General features: G+C 36.3%; 1 protein-coding gene across 4 annotated transcripts in view; it reads left to right on the plus strand.

Moving 5' to 3' along the window:
* YAF2 (YY1 associated factor 2) overlaps window positions 1-15,003 on the plus strand; it is a 77,882-nt gene extending 62,879 nt beyond the window's left edge. For 2 of the 4 annotated variants that reach the window (XM_058743089.1, XM_058743090.1), the window contains 2 exons: window positions 12,185-12,337; window positions 13,208-15,003. In XM_058743089.1, the coding sequence (XP_058599072.1) occupies window positions 12,185-12,337; window positions 13,208-13,445 (391 nt within the window). In that variant the 3' untranslated portion in view covers window positions 13,446-15,003. Of the gene's footprint in view, window positions 1-2,142; window positions 2,294-12,184; window positions 12,338-13,207 lie in introns of those variants that run through there. The other 2 variants (XR_009265773.1, XR_009265775.1) reach the window with 2 other exon arrangements.
* The last annotated feature ends 7,581 nt before the right edge of the window (window positions 15,004-22,584 follow it).

A 22,584-nucleotide genomic window follows, 5' to 3' on the forward strand; every position in this document is an offset into this window, starting at 1 on the left:
CAGTCAAATGCTGCTTTTGAAAAGACTGAGCAAGGAATGAACTACAGTTGACCAATGGATATGGTAAAGTGATTGTTGGTGATCTTGAAAGTAATGGTGTTAGTAAAATGGTAGGGACAAGAGCCTGATGGAGGTGAGCACGTTCAGAGGATGGAGGAAAGAGGTGTTGAAAGTGACTATAGACAAACCATTTGATGCTTGTAGTAGAAAGGAGAACAGAGAAATGGGGCAGTAGCTAAAAAGGTATGTGGACTTAGGGGAAGAGTTGTTTTTCCTTTCCTTTTTTTAAGGTAAGAGCTACTGTTTTGTGTTTGTATGTTGACAGGGATAACCTATTTACAGAAGGAAGTATCACTGAAGCAGGAAAGAAAGGAGGTCAGTAGCAGGAATGGTGTCCTGGAGAAGGGATAAGGGATAGAGGCATGACTGTGATTGGTAATACGGATAGGGAAGTTAGAGGATATGGGCACAGATAGGAGATTGTGGAGATTTCATCAAATAGCTTCTATTCTCTCTGAAATAAGAATCAAGGTCACCCCATGATAACATGGCACACAGTAAAAGTAAATTCAGTGCTCGGAACAGTGATTTGAACAGTTTAATAAAAATTTGTTAAATAAATGAATGTAAGGAAGAGTAATCTTGGATTGGAGGGGAGAAGACAAAAGTCCATCAAGTAGATAATATAGAAGGCTGCGGTTGGGTTGGGTGAGAGTGGTAGTCATGAGAATGGTAAGGGGAAGCCATTCCAATAATGCGAAAGAAAAATTGAAAAGACTTGATAGTTGTTTGCCTGAGGAGAAGGAAAAGTGAGGAGGACCTGTTTGAACTCTAGAGAGTGTCTTTAGTCTTTCAGATTAAGGGAACTGTGGTGGTGGTTATTGGTTTGAGGGGTTTGTCAGATTTAATTGCTTGAACACTCTAACCTAGTTTCTCTAAAAGCTGATGTAGTCATTTATTTTGTCTCTCCTTACCAAGACCTTCTTAGTAGCTGCCAAAGAATCAAGTCTCCCCTGCTGCTACTTCCCAGGAGTTTAGTAGGGAAAAATGTGTTCAGGGTTTTTGCAGAAGTGTTTGATGTTGAAAATTAAATATAGGGGCGCCTGGGTGGCGCAGTCGGTTAAGCGTCCGACTTCAGCCAGGTCACGATCTCGCGGTCCGTGAGTTCGAGCCCCGCGTCGGGCTCTGGGCCGATGGCTCGGAGCCTGGAGCCTGTTTCCGATTCTGTGTCTCCCTCTCTCTCTGCCCCTCCCCGTTCATGCTCTGTCTCTCTCTGTCCCAAAAATAAATAAAAAACGTTGAAAAAAAAAATTAAAAAAAAAAAAAAAAAAAAAAAAAAAAAAAGAAAATTAAATATAGACCTTAAAGTAAAAACTCTTCAGAATACTCAGATTCTTGAAATGATGAAGACTATTGTTCCTTGCATTTTGTAAGCACACTGAGGCAAGTGACAAGAAGAAAGAGTATGTAGTACCTGAGGTGTAAATTTAAGTGGTATAGTGTGAATACCTTGTACCAGTGGTTTTTGACTAGTATTTCTCACAGCCATACTTCAGGGATAACTGGGAAGTTGGAGGATGAGCACTGAGCAGATGTGGGTTCAGGAGTCTCCACAGCAATTTCAAATAGAAGTTAGGTTTCGTTTTTGTTTTAGTTTAATATATTGACATTCCTTGTAAAATTTTGTTAGCATAATGATTCTTCTGGAAAAACAATAACAAAGAGTTTGAATATCATTACTATCAGTAATATTTGAATTTTGCTGGTAAGTCAAATAGTGCTAGTATTAGCAGAGTAGATTATTTCATATTTTGAAGGTGGAGAAAACCACTTTTATTTTTTATTTTTTGATTTAGTAATACATTTTTATAGAAAGCAGACATGTACATTAAACCCTTCATTCCATTTTCATGAAAAAGAAGTAAATTGCTCAGAAGATGACAACAGCAAATTTTTCAAGAATGTGAATTCTCAAAAGTTGGCACCTCATCAAATCAGTGTCCATATGATTGTTTAATAGTTGTATTTATTATGCATCATGTTTAACTAGTATTTTTAATGATCATTAATATCGAGATACAAGATCTGTACTAGTGCTGGGGATACAAAAATAAGTGAGATTACTGATCTCTTCTCATGTAGGGATAAGAATCCAGTTGCTGGGGAGATAGAACACAGCCATGGAAGGATCAACAGCATTACAGAGGAGTGTAGAAGACCAGGATTCTGCAGAAGTGCTGCAGGGGCTCCACAAATACTTGATGCACATTTCTTTTAAAAATATTTTATCATTGGGGCGCCTGGGTGGCGCAGTCGGTTAAGCGTCCGACTTCAGCCAGGTCACGATCTCGCGGTCTGTGAGTTCGAGTCCCGCGTCAGGCTCTGGGCTGATGGCTCGGAGCCTGGAGCCTGTTTTCAATTCTGTGTGTCTCCCTCTCTCTCTGCCCCTCCCCCGCTCATGCTCTGTCTCTCTCTGTCCCAAAAATAAATAAAAAACGTTGAAAAAAAAATTAAAAAAAAATACATTTTATCATTAAAAAATCTAAAATAACATGTTACATACATGGGTTCTGTGCAACAAATAGACCATGCATGGAAGGAAAACCACTAAAGCTAATTATTTTGCAGATTAGCTCATTCTTTTTTGTTTGTTTGTTTTTTTACAATTGTAAAATAAAGTAGCAAATCCTTTATTTGTGTTTCTTGAAACTGTGAAAAGAGAGCCCTAGCAACATTTTTTTAGTTATCATTTTCCCTCTTCCACCTCTGTCCTCACATAATAGTTTTGCTCCCAACCTACAGTTCTCAAAACCTCTTCAACCCCCACAACCCAACAAAACAAAACCTCTCTCATTAGTGTCTTTCTAATTTCCTTCTTATTCTCCATCACAAAATCTCAAAAACGGATTTATAAAAAAAAAAGAAAAGAAAAAAAAAAAAAGATCTACTTCAGAAAGCCTGGGAGAGAAAGAGTCTTTGAGCAGGCTGCAGAATGCTCCCCCAGACTCCAGGAGAAATCTGAGAAATCCAGGGAGTTCACACTGAGTGATTTATATCCTTTTGTGCTTGTTAACCCTTTATAGGCTACATGGTGCTAGAGCTCTCTGATAAGTCTTCAAATGATAATATACTATATGAATTTTTCCACAAACCCAAGAAACAGTACAGAACGTTTTATTTTTTTTTTTTTTAATTTTTTTTTCAACATTTATTTATTTTTGGGACAGAGAGAGACAGAGCATGAACGGGGGAGGGGCAGAGAGAGAGGGAGACACAGAATTGGAAACAGGCTCCAGGCTCTGAGCCATCAGCCCAGAGCCTGACGCCGGGCTCGAACTCACCGACTGCGAGATCGTGACCTGGCTGAAGTCGGACGCCCAACCGACTGCCCCACCCAGGCGCCCCTAGAACGTTTTATTTTTAAGGACAAAAAGGAAACAGGGTTTCTCACGTGAGTAGTCATTCAACAGAAAGGATTTTATCATGCAATATTTTGCAACAATGAACCTGAGCCATTTTGTTTTGCTGTAAAGACATGTGATTGTATTCTTTCATCTTCTCTGATATTTGGCATCAAAATTTACGTGATATGATTCTAAGTAGATTCTGAAGGATAGGCACGTATACCTAGTCTAAAAATGAAAACATAATTTTGGAGCAAAGAAAATGGTTGTCCTCTCTTCAAAAAATTACGAGCCATCACAGTTTTCAAAGTAAAATGTTCTGATAATGCCAGTGCAAGAAGTGGAAGCAAAGATAAGCCAAAATCTAGTAGAGGTGTGTTTGAAATCATGAAATCAGTATTACAAGGTAAGTATAGTCCTAAGATTAGGCCTAGTAGCTGATGAGGAGTTAGTCAAATTAAAAAAAACTTCATCTGTGGATATGAGGGAGATCTGGCTGTGACATCTGTCACCCCATTGATCGCTAGGGTTGATTTGGCTGATCTGGCTGACTAGGTGGGTGTCCCCTTCCTCCCTCACCGCCCCATATGTGTCCCTCCCGAAGCTGCGCGCTTCTTTGAAGAGGACGACCTTCCAGATAGAGGAGGACCTTTTGGCCAAGTGTATACGAGTAGCTGCACTCCCCTGCTAGAACCTCCAAACAAGCTTTCAAGGTCCATTTGTAGGAGAACATAGGGTAGTCAAGCTTCCAAAACTCCAGAAACATCCAAATGAGGCACTGCACATGGCAGTCTGCTTTTCTTAAATAAATAAATAAATAAATAAATAAATAAATAAATAAATCTATAAATCTTTACCTATTTCAGGTCTGTATACCTTTAAAACCACATTATTACAGAATAGAAATTTGGGTTTAGTATGTTTTTCAAGTCTTAGTGAAATTTTTAACATTGATTGAATTTTATTACTTCTGTACATTATTCATGAAATGACTTAAAGTATTTTTTATTTTTATTTTTTTAACTGTATTTATTTATTTTGAGAGAGAGACAGAGCAAGTGCTCATGAATGGGGCGAGGCAGAAAGGGAGGGAGTGGAGAGAGAATCCTAGCCAGGCTCCACACTGTCAGCCCAGAGCCAAGTGCGGGAATCGATCTCATGAACTGTAAGATCATGGCCTGAGCCAAAATCAAGAGTCAGACACTCGATCACCTTTAAGGTGCCCCTTAAAGGATGTTTTTTAAAAAGACCCATGTTGGGGCTCCTGGGTAGCTCAGTCAGTTAAAGCGTCCAACTTGGGTTCAGGTCATGGTCTCTCAATTGGTGAGTTTGAGCCTCGAGTAGGGAACTGTGCTGACAGCTCAGAGGACACTGAAGCAGCCTGGAGCTGCTTCGGATTCTGTGTCTCCCTCTTTCTCTGCCCCTTCCCCACTCATGTGCTCGCTCTCTCTCTCTCTCTCTGTCAAAAATAAACATTAAAAAAATTAGGGGTGCCTGGGTGGCTTAGTAGGTTAAGTGTCGGGGTCATGATCTCATGGTTTGTGAGTTCAAGCCCCACATGGAGCTCTGCACTGACAGGGCAGACTGCTTGGGATTCTCTCTCTTGCCTTCTCTCTGCCCCTCCTCCTTCCCTCCATATCCCTCTCTCTCTCTCTCTCTCTCTCTCTCTCTCTCTCTCTGTCTCTGTCTCTCAAAAAATAAAATAAAAACTTCAAAAAAGAACATTAAAAAAAAGGCCCATGCTGATGGCTCTTTTTCCTGGTGTACTGAGAGTTTAAACATAAACTAAAGTTCTTTTCACCCTGTTTATAATAAATTCGCTTTCTGTTTTCTCTATTACAACACTTTTTTTTCTTCTTGGTACTTTTGACAAAACTTACCTTTTTTTTAGTTTACTTTTTTATATGGTTTCTATCTCATCTGCTAAGTAAACTCTGTGAGCGCACAGACTATGTTTGTCTTACCCATTGTGAACCCCCAGCATCTTACCTATACCTGACTCATGTAAGTGTGCAATACATTTTTTAAACAAAACAAGGTAGCTGCTTATAAAATCTACTTTGGTTAGTTTTTTTGGTTTTTGTTAGCAGTGTATTGACAGACTTACAAGTTTCAGCTGTTTTTACTCATTGAAATTGATTATATTGCTTCACTTTATCATATATTTTAGTGTCCTGAAGACTATTTCTTTTGGATCTATGAGTTATGCTGCTTCTCTTAGAAAATAACCAGTAAATGTTTTATATCTTAATTTGTTTTGCTTGTCCAACTTGACAAAGTAAATTGTGATGAGGTTGATCAAACTTGAAACATTTTTTTCTTAAAGTATTTAGCACATAGAATTTTTGTTATGGGGTAGTGGGGATAGAAGGCAGACACATAGTTAGAAATGGCATATACCAAGCAACAGGTACGGGTCTTCTACACACATGGAAGATCAAGAAGCTCCTAAAAATATTTCATTCTCATGGTAGATTATTATTGTTGTTGAAATTTCACCTTTTTCTATGTTATAGGAAATCAACATACCTGTAAAATTTTACACAGTGTATTTGGGCTATTTATGAAGGATACGTAGAGACATGTGGAGATCCCAAATTTTTGAATATTATATTTCACAAGTTACAGCATAGTCATGGCATTATGTAAATAAGATGACAATAGAATGCAGTTGAGATATGGTAATTTACTAACAAGGACTTTGTCCCCCTTTTTACAGAATCTTTGGCATTATAGGTGTATTGTCAAAACCATGAATGAATGATAAATCCCTGTATATAAAAAGGCATATCTAAAAAATGTCACCCTGCTCCTTATTTTCTGAGTTACCAATCTGCTACCTCTAAAATTTCCTAGTATCCTCTAGATTTTTCTCATTAAGTAGAAAATGGATCATAGTTTAAACCTACTTATTTATTGAAAAATTTTTTAATGTTTATTTTTGAGGGAGAGAGAGCAGAGGAGGGGCAGAGCGTGATGGAGACACAGAATCCAAAGCAGGCTCCAGGCTCCAAGCTGGCAGCACAGAACTTGACATGGGCCTCGAACTCACAAACTGAGAGATCATGACCTGAGCCGAAGTCAGTGCTTAACCAACTCAGCCACCCAGGTGTGGGCCCCCAGCTTTCTTAATATCCCTGGAGATATGAGGGCTTTCTTTTCAGTAGGGCATGGTGAGGGTGAACTTTATGATATGTTGAAAAGGTAAGCTGTGTTCCCCCTACCTTCAGTGAAAGATCTTTAAAGCACATTCAGCCTCTAGAGAGCAGCAGAGAATTTCATTTCAGTAATTAACCTATATGTATACTTGTGTATTTATATTTTGTGCTGCTTTTCTCCTGAAGTTGAACCAGATCAAATAACCCTAGAACAATGGAGTTTTAGGTAAATCATAATCTTTAAGTAACAATCAGCCATCATTAAAAGAATAAAGGAATGGAGCATTACACATTTAGGAAAGTCTAAGATGAAAAGAGAGAGAAACAGGTATAACTACTCAAGAACAGAAATAAATAACATTTTTCTTAAGGGAAAAGGGAACCACTATAGATTTGTTGGTGATTGAAAGATAACAAAATCAATAACAACATTAGTTACAGAGATTACATGGTGGTTTATTACACCACTAGTCTTGCATTCACACTTGCCCAAATGACTGCCTTGCTTATATTTTATTAAATCTTTTATAAATTTTTATTTAAATTCTAGTTAGTTAACATAGAATACAATATTGGTTTCAGGAATAGAATTCAATGATTCATCACTAACATATATTTTATTAAATCTATAAATCCAACATAATTAACACCAAGCATGTCAGTACCCCCTATTTAGAGTAGACCTGTTCTTGGCTTTCCTGCAACTGTCTTAGCCCATTTGAGCTGCTGTATCAAAATACCATAAATGAGGTGGCTTATGAGCAACGAACATTAATTTCTCACAGTTCTGGAGGCTGCAAGTTTAGGATCATGGCCCTGGCAGATTAGCTGCCTGATAAGGAGCCACTTCCTCATTGACAGCCATTTTCTTACATGGCAGAAGAGGCAAGGGATCTCTCTGGGGTCTCTTATAAGAGCACTAATCATGAGGGCTACACCCACATGACCCAGTCACCTCTCAAAGACCCCCCCCCCCCCAACCTAATACTATCACCTTGGAGAGGTAGGATTTTAATAAATGAATTTTGCAAGGGACACGAACATTCAGTACACAGCACCGCCCTTGGAAATTCCCCCCATTTCTTTCAGTTTTATTCCCATTTGGGGGAGAGTTCTTTATCCCTCTTACTCAGGTATGCATCCGATTGGGTTATCCTTATGAAATGTCATCGGGTTCACTCCTTCAATGCCATTCTCCTGACTATCCGCAGAATAGACCCTTACTACTATTACTTCACTTCCAGTTTGATATGGTAGTCTTCTAGCTTGTTTTCCGGTCCAGCCCCTCACCTGACCAGTTTAACTAATTGTTCTTTCTGTGTGCATTTATTAAGTAGTTTGTTCTTAACACTGAGAGTATAACACGAATTTTAAATTCATAACTCATTTAAAAATAAATTATAAATTAACTCAACCATGAGGTTATGAAGCAAATCATGCTCTAATATTTTCAGATTGATGGGCCATATAAAAAAATGATTCTAGAAAGATTCTGGAGAGATAACACTTCTTAAATATGAAAAAGACTTGGCAACAGTTACAAGAGACCAGAGTTGGGAAATTAGGATTGTTCCTTTCTCACATAAAAGCAGGAGGGAGGGGGCGCCTGGGTGGCTCAGTTGGTTAACCGTCGGACTCTTGATTTTGGCTCAGGTCATGATCTCACAGTTTGTAAGATCAAGCCCCGAAAGAGGCTCTGCACAGCTCCAGACCCTGCTTGGGATACTCTCTCTCTCCCCCTCTCTGTCCCTCCCCCAATGGTGCATGTGCTATCTCTCACACACACAGAAAATAAACTTAAAAAAAATGGGAGTGAGATGTTGAGGAACAGTGTCACATAGTAGATGGATACTCACTTGGGAGACAAATGCTGGAGGTTTGAGGGAGTGATTGATCATGTCATAAAAATATTCTGTACTTAATCACAGCACAAGAATCATGTTCCTGAAAATCTTGATCAGAGAATCCATGATTGAGATACTCAGATCTTACGGGAAAACAGCATTGGGGTTCGCTCATTAACGAATACAGGAAAACCTAGAAAAATATGCTATTTTACTTATAGGCAGTACTAAATAAAGATAATATAAATAAAATGTATATATCTTGTTAGTAATAATGGCCACTACTCAATAACTAACATCAGTTTATTGATAGAAATGTCGGGATTTCCCCTCTGGTTCAAAAAGCATGTAAATTTATTTCAGCGTTTGTAATTTTATTTTAGTTCAATTTAATCACTAAAATTTTTGTTAACTTATTTTGCACTAAATTTTAGGATGGAGGGAGTGACAGTACAATATATATACCATATAATAATATATACTATATACATGTAATAAATAATATGTGTGTGTGTGTGTATATATATATATATATATATACACACACACACAATATATAATGAAGGAAGTTGTTAAACCTTCATTTGTTATGGAAGGAAGAGATTCAGAGATCCATATTACCTTGGGAGACCAAATGATGACTATACCTCCATTGCATTTTATACCTTGGAATGACTCAATTTTAGGTGATTCACTATTCACTAGGTACTAGTTTAAACAAATATTTTCTCAAACCTGCCACACCTTTGAGCTTTTTTCTTTAAAAAAATTTTTTTTAATGTTTTATTTATTTATTTATTAATTTTTAATTTTTTTTTTTTGACATTTATTTATTTTTGAGACAGAGAGAGACAGAGCATGAACGGGGGAGGGTCAGAGAGAGGGAGACACAGAATCTGAAACAGGCTCCAGGCTCTGAGCTTTCAGCACAGAGCCTGATGCGGGGCTCAAACCCACGAACCGTGAGATCGTGACCTGAGCTGAAGTCGGATGCCCAACCCACTGAGCCACCCATGCACCCCTGAGCTTTTTTTTCTTTTTCCACTTTACAACATAATTAGAAGATAAATTATTTCTTCCTGCTCTTACTTTACTACTTGTTTATCTCTGTGTAGTGAGTGGTTGATCCTGTCTAGTGAGTAACCTTAGAGACAGTACTCTTTTTTCTTTTTAATTTAATTTGAGAGTATATGTATGTATGCAAGAGAGAGAGACCATGAATCCCAGGCACGCTCCACGCTCCACATGGTGCCCAATACAGGGCTTGATCCCACCACCCTGGAATCATGACCTGAGCCAAAATCAAGAGTCGGATGCTCAACTGAATGAGCCACCCAGGTGCCTGTACAGCACTCCTTTTCTTAAAAAACAAAAGCCAAAAAACAAAAAAAACATCTTTCTTCCTTGTTAAACTTGATTTTATCGTTCAACAACAAATACTAAGTATCTAGTATTTTTTCAGAACTGTGCTAGGTACTAAGTTATACAGTGATGCATAAAGCTGATATCATCCCTTTCCTTGTGGAGATTTACATGCTAGAAAAGGAAACATAATAAAAAACTGCAACTCTTCCAATAATCTTTATGTTCCTCATTTTTTTCCCATAGCATTTAAATGAACGTTTAAGACTCTGTTTATTTTTTGATTCCACCCACATAATATTGGCTGCATGAGGACAAGGATTTCTGTGTTTTTCTAGAGGAATATTTGTTGGTTAAGAAAGGTATACATAATTAGTTACCATGTCTTTGATTCTACTTCTTCAGCCTGTCTTAAATAACCCCTCTGCTGCTTCCTTAGTTCAAGCCCTTCTTATTTTTGCCTAATCTATTAAAGTAGCTTTCCTAACAGTTTCCCTGTCACTCTGAGGTACCTTTCCCCTTTATACTGCTGCCAGTAATTTTTGTAAAATTAAATTCTGAATTTCTTCAGTGATCTCCCATCTTTTAAGGGTAAGTCAGACTCCTTAGCTTTTTACTATTGGATTCCTTCCTATCTGTTTAGCCTTGTTTTTTTTCTTCATTGCCTTGCCATTCCCTGCTCTCCATCTCAATCTTTATTCGGTACTAGTAACAATATATTACAGCTCTTCAAGCTTCTTTTTGGGCTAGATCAGAGGCATCAACTAACTCAGAAACCAGTTAGAAATGCAGATTATTAGGCCTACTGAATTGGAAACTCTGGGAGTAGGGCTAAGCAAGCCATAAACAGGCCTTCCTAGTGATCCTGATGTACCTTAAATTTAAGAACCATTGTGTGTGCTTTTAAATGTTTATTTTGAGAGAGAGTGTATGCGCAGGAGAGGGGCAGAGAGAGAGAGGGAGAGAGAATCCCAAGTAGGCCCCAAGCTGTCAGTGCAGAGCCTGATGCAGAGATGACCGGAGCTGCAAGCTTAACCAACTAAACCACCCAGGTGCTCCAAAAAACATTGTTTTAATCCATTTTTTAAAAATTTTACTTCCTTACAAGCTCAGCCATTAATCACCATGCTTTCAATATCACTTTCATTTGTATAACTCTTAATCTACATAATTAACCCTGATATCTGTGTCAACCCTACTTCTTAAATTGTGTTGTACATCTTTTCTGGATATGCTTTCTGTACTTCAGACTCTAGGCTCTGAACAAAATTCATTATCCATCTGCTGATATCTGTTTACATACTGTGTTTCCTATTTACTCCTTAAAAGGATTCCTCCTTAAAGTTTTGAATTGTAGATAGTGCAGTATTTTCTCATTGGTTTCTATTTTGTCATGGCTTTAGAGGAACAACAGCAAAAGATTCTTTAATAACTCTACTGACCAAAATGGGTTCAGGATTTTCCATGCAATAAAATTATTATTGTTTTGTAGACCAGCTGCTAAAATTTATGTTTATCTTATTCTCCCTTCCCTCACTTTTTCACTCCTCCCATTTTCACTCCCCTCCTCACTCTTCTGTCTCTCATTTTAAGAACTTAGAGATTGTTTACTTCGAATCTTGACCACAGTTGCCCAAGTTCTACCATAAAGCTGGAGGGATCCTTGATAAGTAGAATGACAGTACTGTCACTAAAGCGTGAAGTGAAGCAACATTTCAGATATCATGGTGCAATTTTTGCAATAGTTTCTCAATAAATGTTTTTTAAGTGAATAAATGAGTGAATAGGCAAGTCTCAAAGGACTAGACAAATTGCCAAGGTCAAAAAAGCACGCTGAGATCGTGGCTAGAGATAAAAGGAACCTTAAAGATTTTAGCAATAAAGAGTGAGAAAATTTGACACTCAAATACTTATTAAATTAAGTGAAAGATTTTAGAGGAAAGAACAAATAGCCATTGTCACAGATGGTTAGGTTAGCTATTTCCTTCTATGAAGGAGAAGGGATATATTTAAATGTTATTTCAGTATAAATTTTCAAGTTTAAATTTTTGAAATTCATGTTTATTTATATGTGTGCTTCCCTATGAGCATTCAGTTTGATATACTTTTTTAAATAATTTTCACATTGACTTATGTAACAGTTTTATTCTCATGGTTTGACCATATATCTTGGGCTATAACTTTTAACTGTTATTATAGTTTTGTTTTTGTTGGATAGGAAAGACAATAATTTGTTTGTGTGTGTGTATGTGTGTAAAATCTGTTAAATTGCACATTAAATTATCTCACATATAAGGATTTTTTGTACTTGAAAATAATGTCGTGTACCTGTATTCTTATAATCAGAGATAGTCTCATAAAGAATGTATTTTCTTAAGTTATAATAAAAAAAACTTTCTTTTTAACATGCACACAGGAAACCTCGACCTGTCTCCCAGTTGGTTGCACAGCAGGTTACCCAGCAGTTTGTGCCCCCTACACAGTCAAAGAAAGAGAAAAAAGATAAAGTAGAAAAAGAAAAGAGTGAAAAGGAAACAACTAGCAAAAAGAACAGTCATAAGAAAACCAGGTAAATTTGAAGAGTGTTTTATGGCACTTTTGAAATAATAAAACAAACCATTAATTTAATATTCTCTTTTGAAATTAATCTATTCATATACAGAGTAGAAGAGATTTTATCTCCTTTATTATAAAATATCATGAAAGTGTTTTTCTGAGTTTAAGAAGTATATTAGAAATTAAACACAGAAGCCACCATTATGAGCTTAAATGTAAGGTTTCCTTTCTCTTTCCTTTTCCCTCCCTTCCTTCCTTCCTTCCTTCCTTCCTTCCTTCCTTCCTTCCTTCCTTCCTTCCTTCCTTCCTTCCTTCCTTCCTTCCTTTTTTAGATTAAAAGACATTTGTGCTTGAGCTATTTCTTTTTTAGTCATAAAGCCAGGAGTGATATTCACAATACTGAACAGATACTTGCATGGGCTTTGACCAGTTAAAATCTTCTTGGGTACAGGCAGAATAGATAATCATGATGCCTTATCAGTGCACATCTGTGGAATAACAGCCTTACATATAACTGAGCGTTAATAGTTATCAGCTTACTCTGTGATACAACTATGTCATTACTGTCTTCAAACATTTATTTTAGTAAAACTTATAAGCTATTTGCAAAATTATGATAAAGCTATAAAAGCACAATTAAGAGACCATTGCTTCCAGAGTATCAGTTTGTCATGTTGAAGAAGATTCATCAATGATTGGTTTGATTAATGTTAATGATTTAAAACATTTAATTATACTTTTTTTTTGGCTAGTTAAACATGAATCTAGAGCCTTAAATATAGATGCATTCATTTTGTTATTTTTACCTGATTTATTCAGTATATGTTCAGAAAGTTGGTAGAAAGAGAAGCTAGTTTAAAATATAATCATTTTTTGTGTTTAGGCCAAGATTGAAAAACGTGGATCGGAGTAGTGCTCAGCATTTGGAAGTTACCGTTGGAGATCTGACAGTCATTATTACAGACTTTAAGGAGAAAACGAAGTCACCGCCTGCATCTAGTGCTGCTTCTGCAGATCAACACAGTCAGAGTGGGTCTAGCTCTGATAACACAGAGAGGGGAATGTCCAGGTCATCTTCACCCAGAGGAGAAGCCTCATCACTGAATGGAGAATCTCATTAAAGTTTATTTTCTCCAGTTTCTTAGTCACTTCTGTCATAACATGCAGATACACAGATTATGCCAAGAGGTACCACATTTTCATGACAAACATATTCATGCACAATCCATAATTTGCGTTTTACATAAGATAGAAATTTGTTAGAATTTATTGCAATCTATGCCTACCAAAAATTTCCAAACTTAACATTTTGGTCTCCACAGTTAAAGATGCCATGAAAATGTGGTTGAATTATTCATTATGCAGTGTTATTGGTAAGTCTATTTTCACTTTTAGTTTAGTGAATTCTAACACATAATTCTCTACTATTGGCATGTATGAATTTCAATTTTTATAACATAGTGCAAGCTGCCTAAATATGTATTATTTGAGAATTGTGAAACAAATAGTTATATGTATACAAGTCAAAGATCAACTTAATCAACTATTGCTGCAACAGGATTTTCTTAATGGTTATCCTCTTAAATACACCTGCTGGTACTTGGTGTGGTTAAATAGGAAAATTGTTATTAAATAAAGAATTTGTATGAACCGTTACCAATGTTTTTGACACATTTTACTAAATTATTGTTCCTGAATTATGTTTCTGGTTTTATCTTTGTTTTTGTTTGTTTATCTTTTAAAACATTCATTATTGTAATGTTTTACTAGCAGAGTAGTAAACAATAAAACATTGATTATTTAGCTTTATAATTCAGGTTTAGTCCTCTTGTCATTGAACACTGGTATGTTTTCTGTATGAGATAAAACATTACAGTTCAAATAATTATAAACATTTGGCAAAAACAGAAAAGAAACCTGACATATTTTAAAAGCTGCAATTTTGGAAAAGCTTTAACTTAATAACAGTTTTATCACTGTTGTCTTGCCCCAAACTTGTGCAGGGTCATAGAAGTATGAATCTAATTAATACAGAATTGGGAACTGTTGCACAGACCTGGGAAATAACTAATCTTAAATCAGTTTAATTGGCCTCTTATTAAATACAATGATTTTTATGAAAATCATAGTATCCTATTTTCAGACACAACTGCCAGTTTATGCATTTATCAATATCCTGAAATTTAAAAAATATTTACAGCCCCACTTACTATTATGTAAAATTACCAATAAAATATTTTTATGACTACAGATTTTGCATTTTTGTTTACAAGAAATAATGTGTTTCATGTTGTATTTAAAAATCCAGCCTAGAAACCACACAGTACTTCTTAAATTCTCATAGGGTCTCCTGCTTCTTTTAGCCATTTGCTTAATATGTATCCACCTCTAGGAGACTTCTGGAATATAAATTAACTTAAAAACATAACCTGGATACAAAATACCACTTAAAAACACTATGATTGCATTTGAAGAACAGAAAAAAAAAAAAGAAAAGAAAACAACCCATAGACCCTGACAGTTGTGTATTTGGTGGTTTCTTGTGGTAATGTAATTTTCCGTTTAATTGCAGTACTTTTTCCAGGCACAATGGGACTGTCTTTTTTGTAAGATGCTAGTTGTGAAGTACAGTTAATTGCATACACTAAAAGTCTGTGATTAAAACATTTATATACCTCATTCTTTAGTGTTGTTAAATGAAAAATTAAAATTTGTTTTTATTATAAGATACTTTCAATGGAGCCCCAGCTAACTGGTTATGTTCTTTTAAAACATGAAAATTTTTTGTCATCTATTATTGTTTTTCAACATGTTTCAAATGTTTCAAATTTTAGACACAGTAAAAATTACAGGTAATAATTGTAATAGGAAAAATCTTCTAATTTTTAAATCAAAACTATGCTCTGGAGGCACTGGGTCTTATGATGATCAAAAACTTTCAGGATGTATTTTAAATGGACTGTAAGACAGAAAAATCTGACACAAATGGGATTTTACCAGAACGGAGTATAGGCATCTTTTTATATAAGTGGGGAGTATATAGTATGGAAATTTAGAGTGCTAACTGGTGTCTGATGCTTTGAATATCTGTTCTAGAGCCGAAGTGAGCTTGAGTAAATTACTCAAGGTCTCTTCCCATCTATTAAACAGGGATAATGGTAATCAATTCTAACTCATCAAGTGGTTGTGACGATTAAATATCAATCCATATAAAATTCTTATTAATTACATGACACACACTGGTTGCTCAGTAAATGAGCCTTTACTATCTTTATAGGTAAAATCCCATTACAAAAATGCAAAAATACTCTTTGTAACAAAAATTATTTGCACACCCTCTTGGGTGACCAAAAGGATTGTGTTCTGTGGGTTACACTGAATTTTCCATATCAGATGTTTGCTCTGATCCCAGATCAGCCAACTTTCTGTTGGTATGCACTTGGAGCTAGGACAAATGAACTGAGTTGGCTAGTTTGAAATTTTGTTTTCCTCTCATTAATCACAATTATCTTCACTTGCTTTAATTTCACCCTACCTCAAATACACTTCCAAACCAGGAAACAGACCCAAATTCCACAAATATACCTAATGTTAAAATATGCAAAAAGATTCAGAGCCTGGGCTTAGTGTACATTTTAAACTCTTTTATTGATTTACCCTGTAGTTTTAGCAGTGGGTTCTTTTAACCAAATTCCATACAAAAAGAATTTGAATGTTTTTCAGAGTTTATTAGCTTATTTTGATATAATTAAGAGTGAAGATATAATTTGAGGCATACCAGAAATACATATTCTTAAAACCTTTTGTATTACACAGTAGAAATAGTTGACTTAAAGGTTTTATTTTTGTTAAATGCTTTCCTAAAATTATAGTGATAGTAGACAAAGTGAAAACATTAAAAAGGAAGAGAACTTCAGCTTGTCTAAGTTGATAGCATATTTATTATCTTTCTTTTAGGCAAAAATCCTTATTGCCTAAAAATGTAGTTTCTGCATGTTCTATGCATTGATGCTAAATGGTCTAGAAGTTTTCGTTTCCACTGAGGCACTTATTTTACTTAGTTTGCTTGGTCTGCAAATTACCTCTTCTGGAATCTTTTAAAGACCTGATACAGGAATTGGCAATTGATAGGAACATCTGTACTGTACTTTGAAAATTAACTGAAAACAGAAAAGTGAATGTATAAGGAAAAGGATAAACATAAAATGATAGTTTGACTTATTGGCACTGCCCTCCCCTGCCTTCACCACAGGCACCTTCCGTTGTCTGGAACAATGAATGTAGAAAAAATTGAAGTGCAGAAAAGTCATCAGTGACAAAAATAGCTGAGCAGAATCAAAAGACACTGAAGGTTACAAAATACAGGATGTGACCGATCATTTTGTGAAAGCAGAAGGAGAAGAATGCCCTCACTGGCTGTTGAGGGTAATAGAAAATACGCCTCAGCAATATCAAAGGCAAGGAAGGATAGGAACGGGAAAAAAATGAGGGAAGGGGTAGGAGAAAAACAAACACAGCAAAAATAGGAATTAGGCCATGGGGTGCTGGGATACAATCTGGGTGGTCATAGAGAAGAATCTCTAGGAAGGCAGAACAAATAGTAGCATGTCTGTCTCTGAGAACGTTTAAAAAACATGCTGTGATCTTCATAATGAGTCTAAAGTTTCAGCTATATTTACTAGGGTAGCAATATATGTGTAGTAACTTTAAAACCATTTTCTTCAAAACCAGTTGATTTTTTTTTTTTTTTAAATTTTTTTTTTCAATGTTTTTTATTTATTTTTGGGACAGAGAGACACAGAGCATGAACGGGGGAGGGGCAGAGAGAGAGGGAGACACAGAATTGGAAACAGGCTCCAGGCTCCGAGCTGTCAGCACAGAGCCCGACGCGGGGCTCGAACTCACAGACGCGAGATCGTGACCTGGCTGAAGTCGGCCGCTTAACCGACTGCGCCACCCAGGCGCCCCCAAAACCAGTTGATTTTAAGAAGCTGTCGTAGAGAAGTTTTACCTTGAATTATATGAACACTTTACTTTCCTGAGTGTACATTCCCACTACCCAGATAATTTAAAGGTTTTTAATGTGGCCTTTATATTTAGCCAGTGCAGATATTCCTGTCTTTATGGAATGGGCCAGTTCTGAAGCGCATGAAATGCCCTTAAAAGACCAGGTACTTTTATGGAAAAGTCAAGCAGAGCTCCGATAGGTTTCAGTGCTCTGGGACGTGTTTCATGTTCTGAATCATTTTTCATTTTTGTTTTTGTTTTTTCTTTTCTTCCACAATAGTTGTTGTAGAGTGTAGCAACTATTTTACTATTGTAATACTTTCAGTACTTTCCTGATCTGGGTTGTCTTTATATCCGTATTCAGTGAACATTTATAGGGTATATTTTGTGTGCCCAGCACTGGGCCAGGGGTTGGTTAGGAAGAGGACACAGATGTGGAGCTCACATCTTAGGATCTGTAAATAAGTAATTACAAAGCCATTACTGCAACAATAAAAATATGTAAGATACAGAAGTAGCAGAGGGAGTGCTTGCCAGTTTTTTGGTTTTTGTTTTTGTTTTTTTTTCCCCTGGAAACTCAGTTTGGTCTAAGTATCCACTGCGAGTCCACACTAAGATGTTTGGATCTCCTCTTGACAGTTGCAGCTGATAATGTTGGGTGTCAATAGTAGTTATCTAGCTCCCATTTCATTACTCCAACTTGGATTTTCAAAGTTTAAGACTTTAAGCCATGTAAGATTATCATTTTTTTCTATACTCATTTTTAAAAATCAATAATCAGCTGAATGAGGTCTGCTGTTCCTTTTTGTGAAGATGATGAGGAAACATTACCCAGAATCTGAATGAAAAATTTTATTCGGACCTATTTCGGGAAAAGCTTTAATTTACGTGAGGAAATTTGCCTTTTTCTTATGGATAATGCAGGTAATTTATTGATTGCCTTCCATTTCTGAGAAAAATCTCAAATTAGGCTTACTTTTAATCGAATGTAGGACTAATCGCCTGCCATGTCACTCTTGATCCAGATTTTCTAGATTCTGACACTAGTGTTTTTCCTTGTGTTCGTATAAAGTTCCTCAAATCTCGTCTGTATATAAGGCTAAACAGTAATACTTTTTTTAAAAAGTTAAAGAATTGCTTCATTTCAATATGTGAAGCTAAGCCCCAATGAGAACTTTTTGGGGTGAGGTCCCAGTGAAATGGATGCTTCTGCGATTGGAATTCCTGAGGAGTGGCAGGTCTTGAGCTTACATCTGGGATTAGATCTGCTGGTCTACCTGGAAGTAGGGAGTTTGAGTGAAAGCCCCCATCTCATCCTCATGTTTCCATAACTCTTTTAGCAAGAGAATTCAGAAACTAAGGTGAGTTCCAAGATTTACTAACTTAGATTTTTTAATGTATATTGTTTTCCCTATCCTCTTAATTTATAATAATAACAACAATGAAATGAGACTGTTTACTTTTGGAGTCAGCAAGATTGAGAAGAGTTGGGATACTGTGTAAAACCAATTTGGGAGAAGACTCCTACAGGACAAAATGTCAATGAAAGCATTTTTTTAAAAAAAAGGAAAGTAGGCTGAGTTCTCAGAAGAGCAAAATAATCTTGCCTTAGGACCAAGAGAATACGTAAAAGTAAAAAAGAAACCAAATATAACATAGGGCTGTCTAGTGATGCAATTACTTTATAGAAAGGAATATGGGTAACAAGAATTCTGATTTTATTTTTCTTTTATTTATTTTTTTTTTTTAACTTTTTTTTTTTTTTTTTTTTTTAATTTATTTTTGGGACAGAGAGAGGCAGAGCATGAACGGGGGAGGGGCAGAGAGAGAGGGAGACACAGAATCGGAAACAGGCTCCAGGCTCCGAGCCATCGGCCCAGAGCCCGACGCGGGGCTCGAACTCACGGACCGCGAGATCGTGACCTGGCTGAAGCCGGACGCTTAACCGACTGCGCCACCCAGGCGCCCCTCTGATTTTATTTTTCAACTAAGAACTGGACTTCTGAATTGTGATGGTATCAGAATTCTTAATTATTTTCAGCCTTCAACTTTTGATGACCTGGGTCAGGAAAAAGATGTTGCTATTGTTGTAATTATGACCTTGATTGATGGCAGCTTCTCAGTGAACTTGTGCATGCGTGTTTTAATTCCAATTTTCCTCATGACTAAATTTCCCTACAAATCTAGCTTTTAATTTTGCTGATACCATTTTAAAAAGTAGTAGATTATAATCTGTTGTATTAATGGGAATGGAAGGTTCCTGAAGACTGAATGAGGGAGAATTACAGGGATGGTCCATAGGATATTCCTTACTCCCCTCCCTACTCTAGCCCCTCCATACTCTCCCTTCCTTGTGGATGGAAATGCCAGCCAATTCAGGGATCATATAGGAGCTAAGGTGTCCCCATTTATTGGTCTTCCACTGCCATGTTTTTGAATCATGTGGCCTATGAGTTTTTTGAGAATGAAGAGAAATGCTTGACACTTGCATCCTACTCAGTTCTATCTTTTCCTTACATTTACTGGTCTGAATGGATACCTAAACTGAAATACTTTCTGTTCAAACTGACAGTACTGTTTTCCAACTTCTTCCTCCAGTCCAACAAGGTTTCTAGGAAATGGACTGTGGAAAATGAGATTTCATTAGGGGCCTACTGGAAGAGAGAGTAGTTTTCACTTTTAGTCTGAGTTTCCGATTCTTTGTGCTCTGCACCTAATCTGACTTGAGTTTCACGAATTGTAAATTTTGTTTTAATCTCAATGAAGACCAGTCTAAGGGGTTTTCATATAACATGGATTTTTTTTTCTTTTTCCTTTTACTTCTAATTTGCATCACTCAGATTAGCATTTATTTGTTCATAGTGAGACAGCATGATATAATGGAAAAAACAAACGTGTGTTGGATCCTTAAAGATTTCCATTTGAATTATGGATCTTCATTATTAGTGATGGGGTTAACAAACTTCTCTAAGTTTCAGGTTCCTTCTTTCTTAAAAGAAAATAACATCTAATTCATATAAGTGTTATAAGGATTAAATCAGATTTTGCATAGATCATTATAAAGTAAAGTTATATAGAAAAGTTTTTGAAGTTTACTCTGAAAGGATATAGAGTTTACCTTTTCCCCAGGAAAATGATTTTTAAAAAAATACTAAAAGGTAGACAGAAATGGGACGGGAATGCTGAACAGAACCCTACACTTGCTATAGAGTGACTTTGAGAATATTTATGAAAAAAATAAAAACATTAAATATCAGTTATATATTCAAAATGTACTAGGAGCTGTAGGAATAATCAAGATTGATCTTTTGAATATAAAATTCTTGAAATTTGTATTATCCTGTATCTGAGAGTTTTCTAGATCATGGAAGAGGTCTCTATCTCCATAATTTAAACAACAAACATTGCTACTTTTAAATTTCTTTTTGTCCACCTAAATTAACTTTTTGACAGGATGAAGGGAAGATGAATATTGATTAAAAATTTGTATATAGTCAGCCTTTCACTAGAGAATTAAGAGTGTGGTCTAGAGATGAAAAAGTAGACTCAGGAGTACATACATACAGTAAATGAAAGAAATACGTAACTGTTATGACCTCAAAAATAATTTAAGTCATTTTCAATATTTAAAATTAATTTAAGAATATAAAAATATGCAGGTGTGCCTGGGTGGCTCAGTCGGTTAAGTGTCTGCCTTCCTTTGGCTCAAGTCATGATCTCTTGGTTTGTTGAGTTCGAGCCCCGCATCTGTGCTGACAGCTCAGAGCCTGGAGCCTGCTTCAGATTCTTTGTCTCCCTCTCTGTCTCTGCCCCTCCCCTGCTTACATTCTGTCTGTCTCTCTTTCTTAAAAATAAACAGACATTTAAAAATATATACAAAAATGTGTGAATCCTGGAAATGATCAGAAGGGCATGCACACAGCTCCTTATACTCCAAGACAGCCAGTTAAGACTGTGGGTAATACAAAAATATTTACTAATTTTGGAATGCCTTATATATGTTTTCAACAGAATTTCCTTTTTAGTTACAGAATTAAAAGGAACCTGAGGGGTGTGATATGGTCCAGAACCCTGATGTCAAGTAAATGGATGATTATTCTTCCAGATATGCTCTTCCCATAAATTGTTGAAGAATGAAAATTGCCATTTCAGTATTTTAACAATCTGTGGGTCATTAAATTATTCTTTATTTTTACTACATTTAGTTTCTTTGTTGAAATAGAGAACAATTGTGGTAGGCATCTCTTTAAACATCCTTGATCTATTTGAGTACTAGCTCTTACTCTAGTTTCTTGGTAATATAACCTTTAGTTTTCTCTCTCAAAATCTATTTTCCATTCTTACAACTGCTTTTGCGATCCATCTTTGTACTTCGTTGAGTTTATCTTTATTTCTCTAAGAATTGTAAGGTGTAGTAGAAGGATTAATTTATTATTGTCATCATTCTTACTTGCCTGTCATCCCTTTGAGGGCAGTACATTTTAGCCCCTTGTCTGGCATGTAGAATATATTCAATAAATGTTTACTGAATGAATAAGTGTATGTTTTACTTCTACTTACACATCTTGATAGCATGCTAGTTTTCATTTTTTTTTGTCAGGTAAGGCAAGAAATTTCATCTTTACAGAGAAAACTGAGGCTTAAATTTCTTTAGTGCCTTTCCATGGTCACGAGCCAGCAGTGTTTTGTGTAGGGATTCCAAATGGAGAACTAGTGTTAAATTACATAGCATTTCCCCACTTTGATTCTCATGGCCAAACTCTTCAAAGCTCCAAATGCAATTTGAACAGTTTAACAGCATGATTTTTCTCCACGAGGTGTGTAAGAGTGTGTGTGTGTGTGTGTGTGTGTGTGTGTGTGTGTGTGTGTGTGTGTGTGTTTAAAGCCAGCTTCCTTTCCGTCACTCTTTGGCACTGCTTTCTGGCTCCAATCTCAATTTCTGTCCCAGCCTCCACACTGAGGCCAGAAACTGCTCTCTAAAAGGCAAATGTGATCATGTTACTTCCTAATTTAAAAACCCTTCAGTGGTTCACCCACTCTGCTAGATTAAGTTCAAACTTCTTGGCATACTAAACAAGGCACTCAAATATCCGGCCCCTTCAACAGTCTTATCACTCATCATACCCTCCCTTGCATTCACTTAGCTGGTGGTATCGAACTTCTCAGCTTCCCAGACACAAGAACCTGTTTCATTGATACCTCAGCCTGCAATTCCTTCCCTTACCCCACCCAAGACTCTGGGTCCATTTTTAC

Source organism: Neofelis nebulosa, chromosome 8 (assembly GCF_028018385.1).
Source record: "Neofelis nebulosa isolate mNeoNeb1 chromosome 8, mNeoNeb1.pri, whole genome shotgun sequence".
In the NCBI taxonomy this organism is placed as follows: domain Eukaryota; kingdom Metazoa; phylum Chordata; class Mammalia; order Carnivora; family Felidae; genus Neofelis; species Neofelis nebulosa.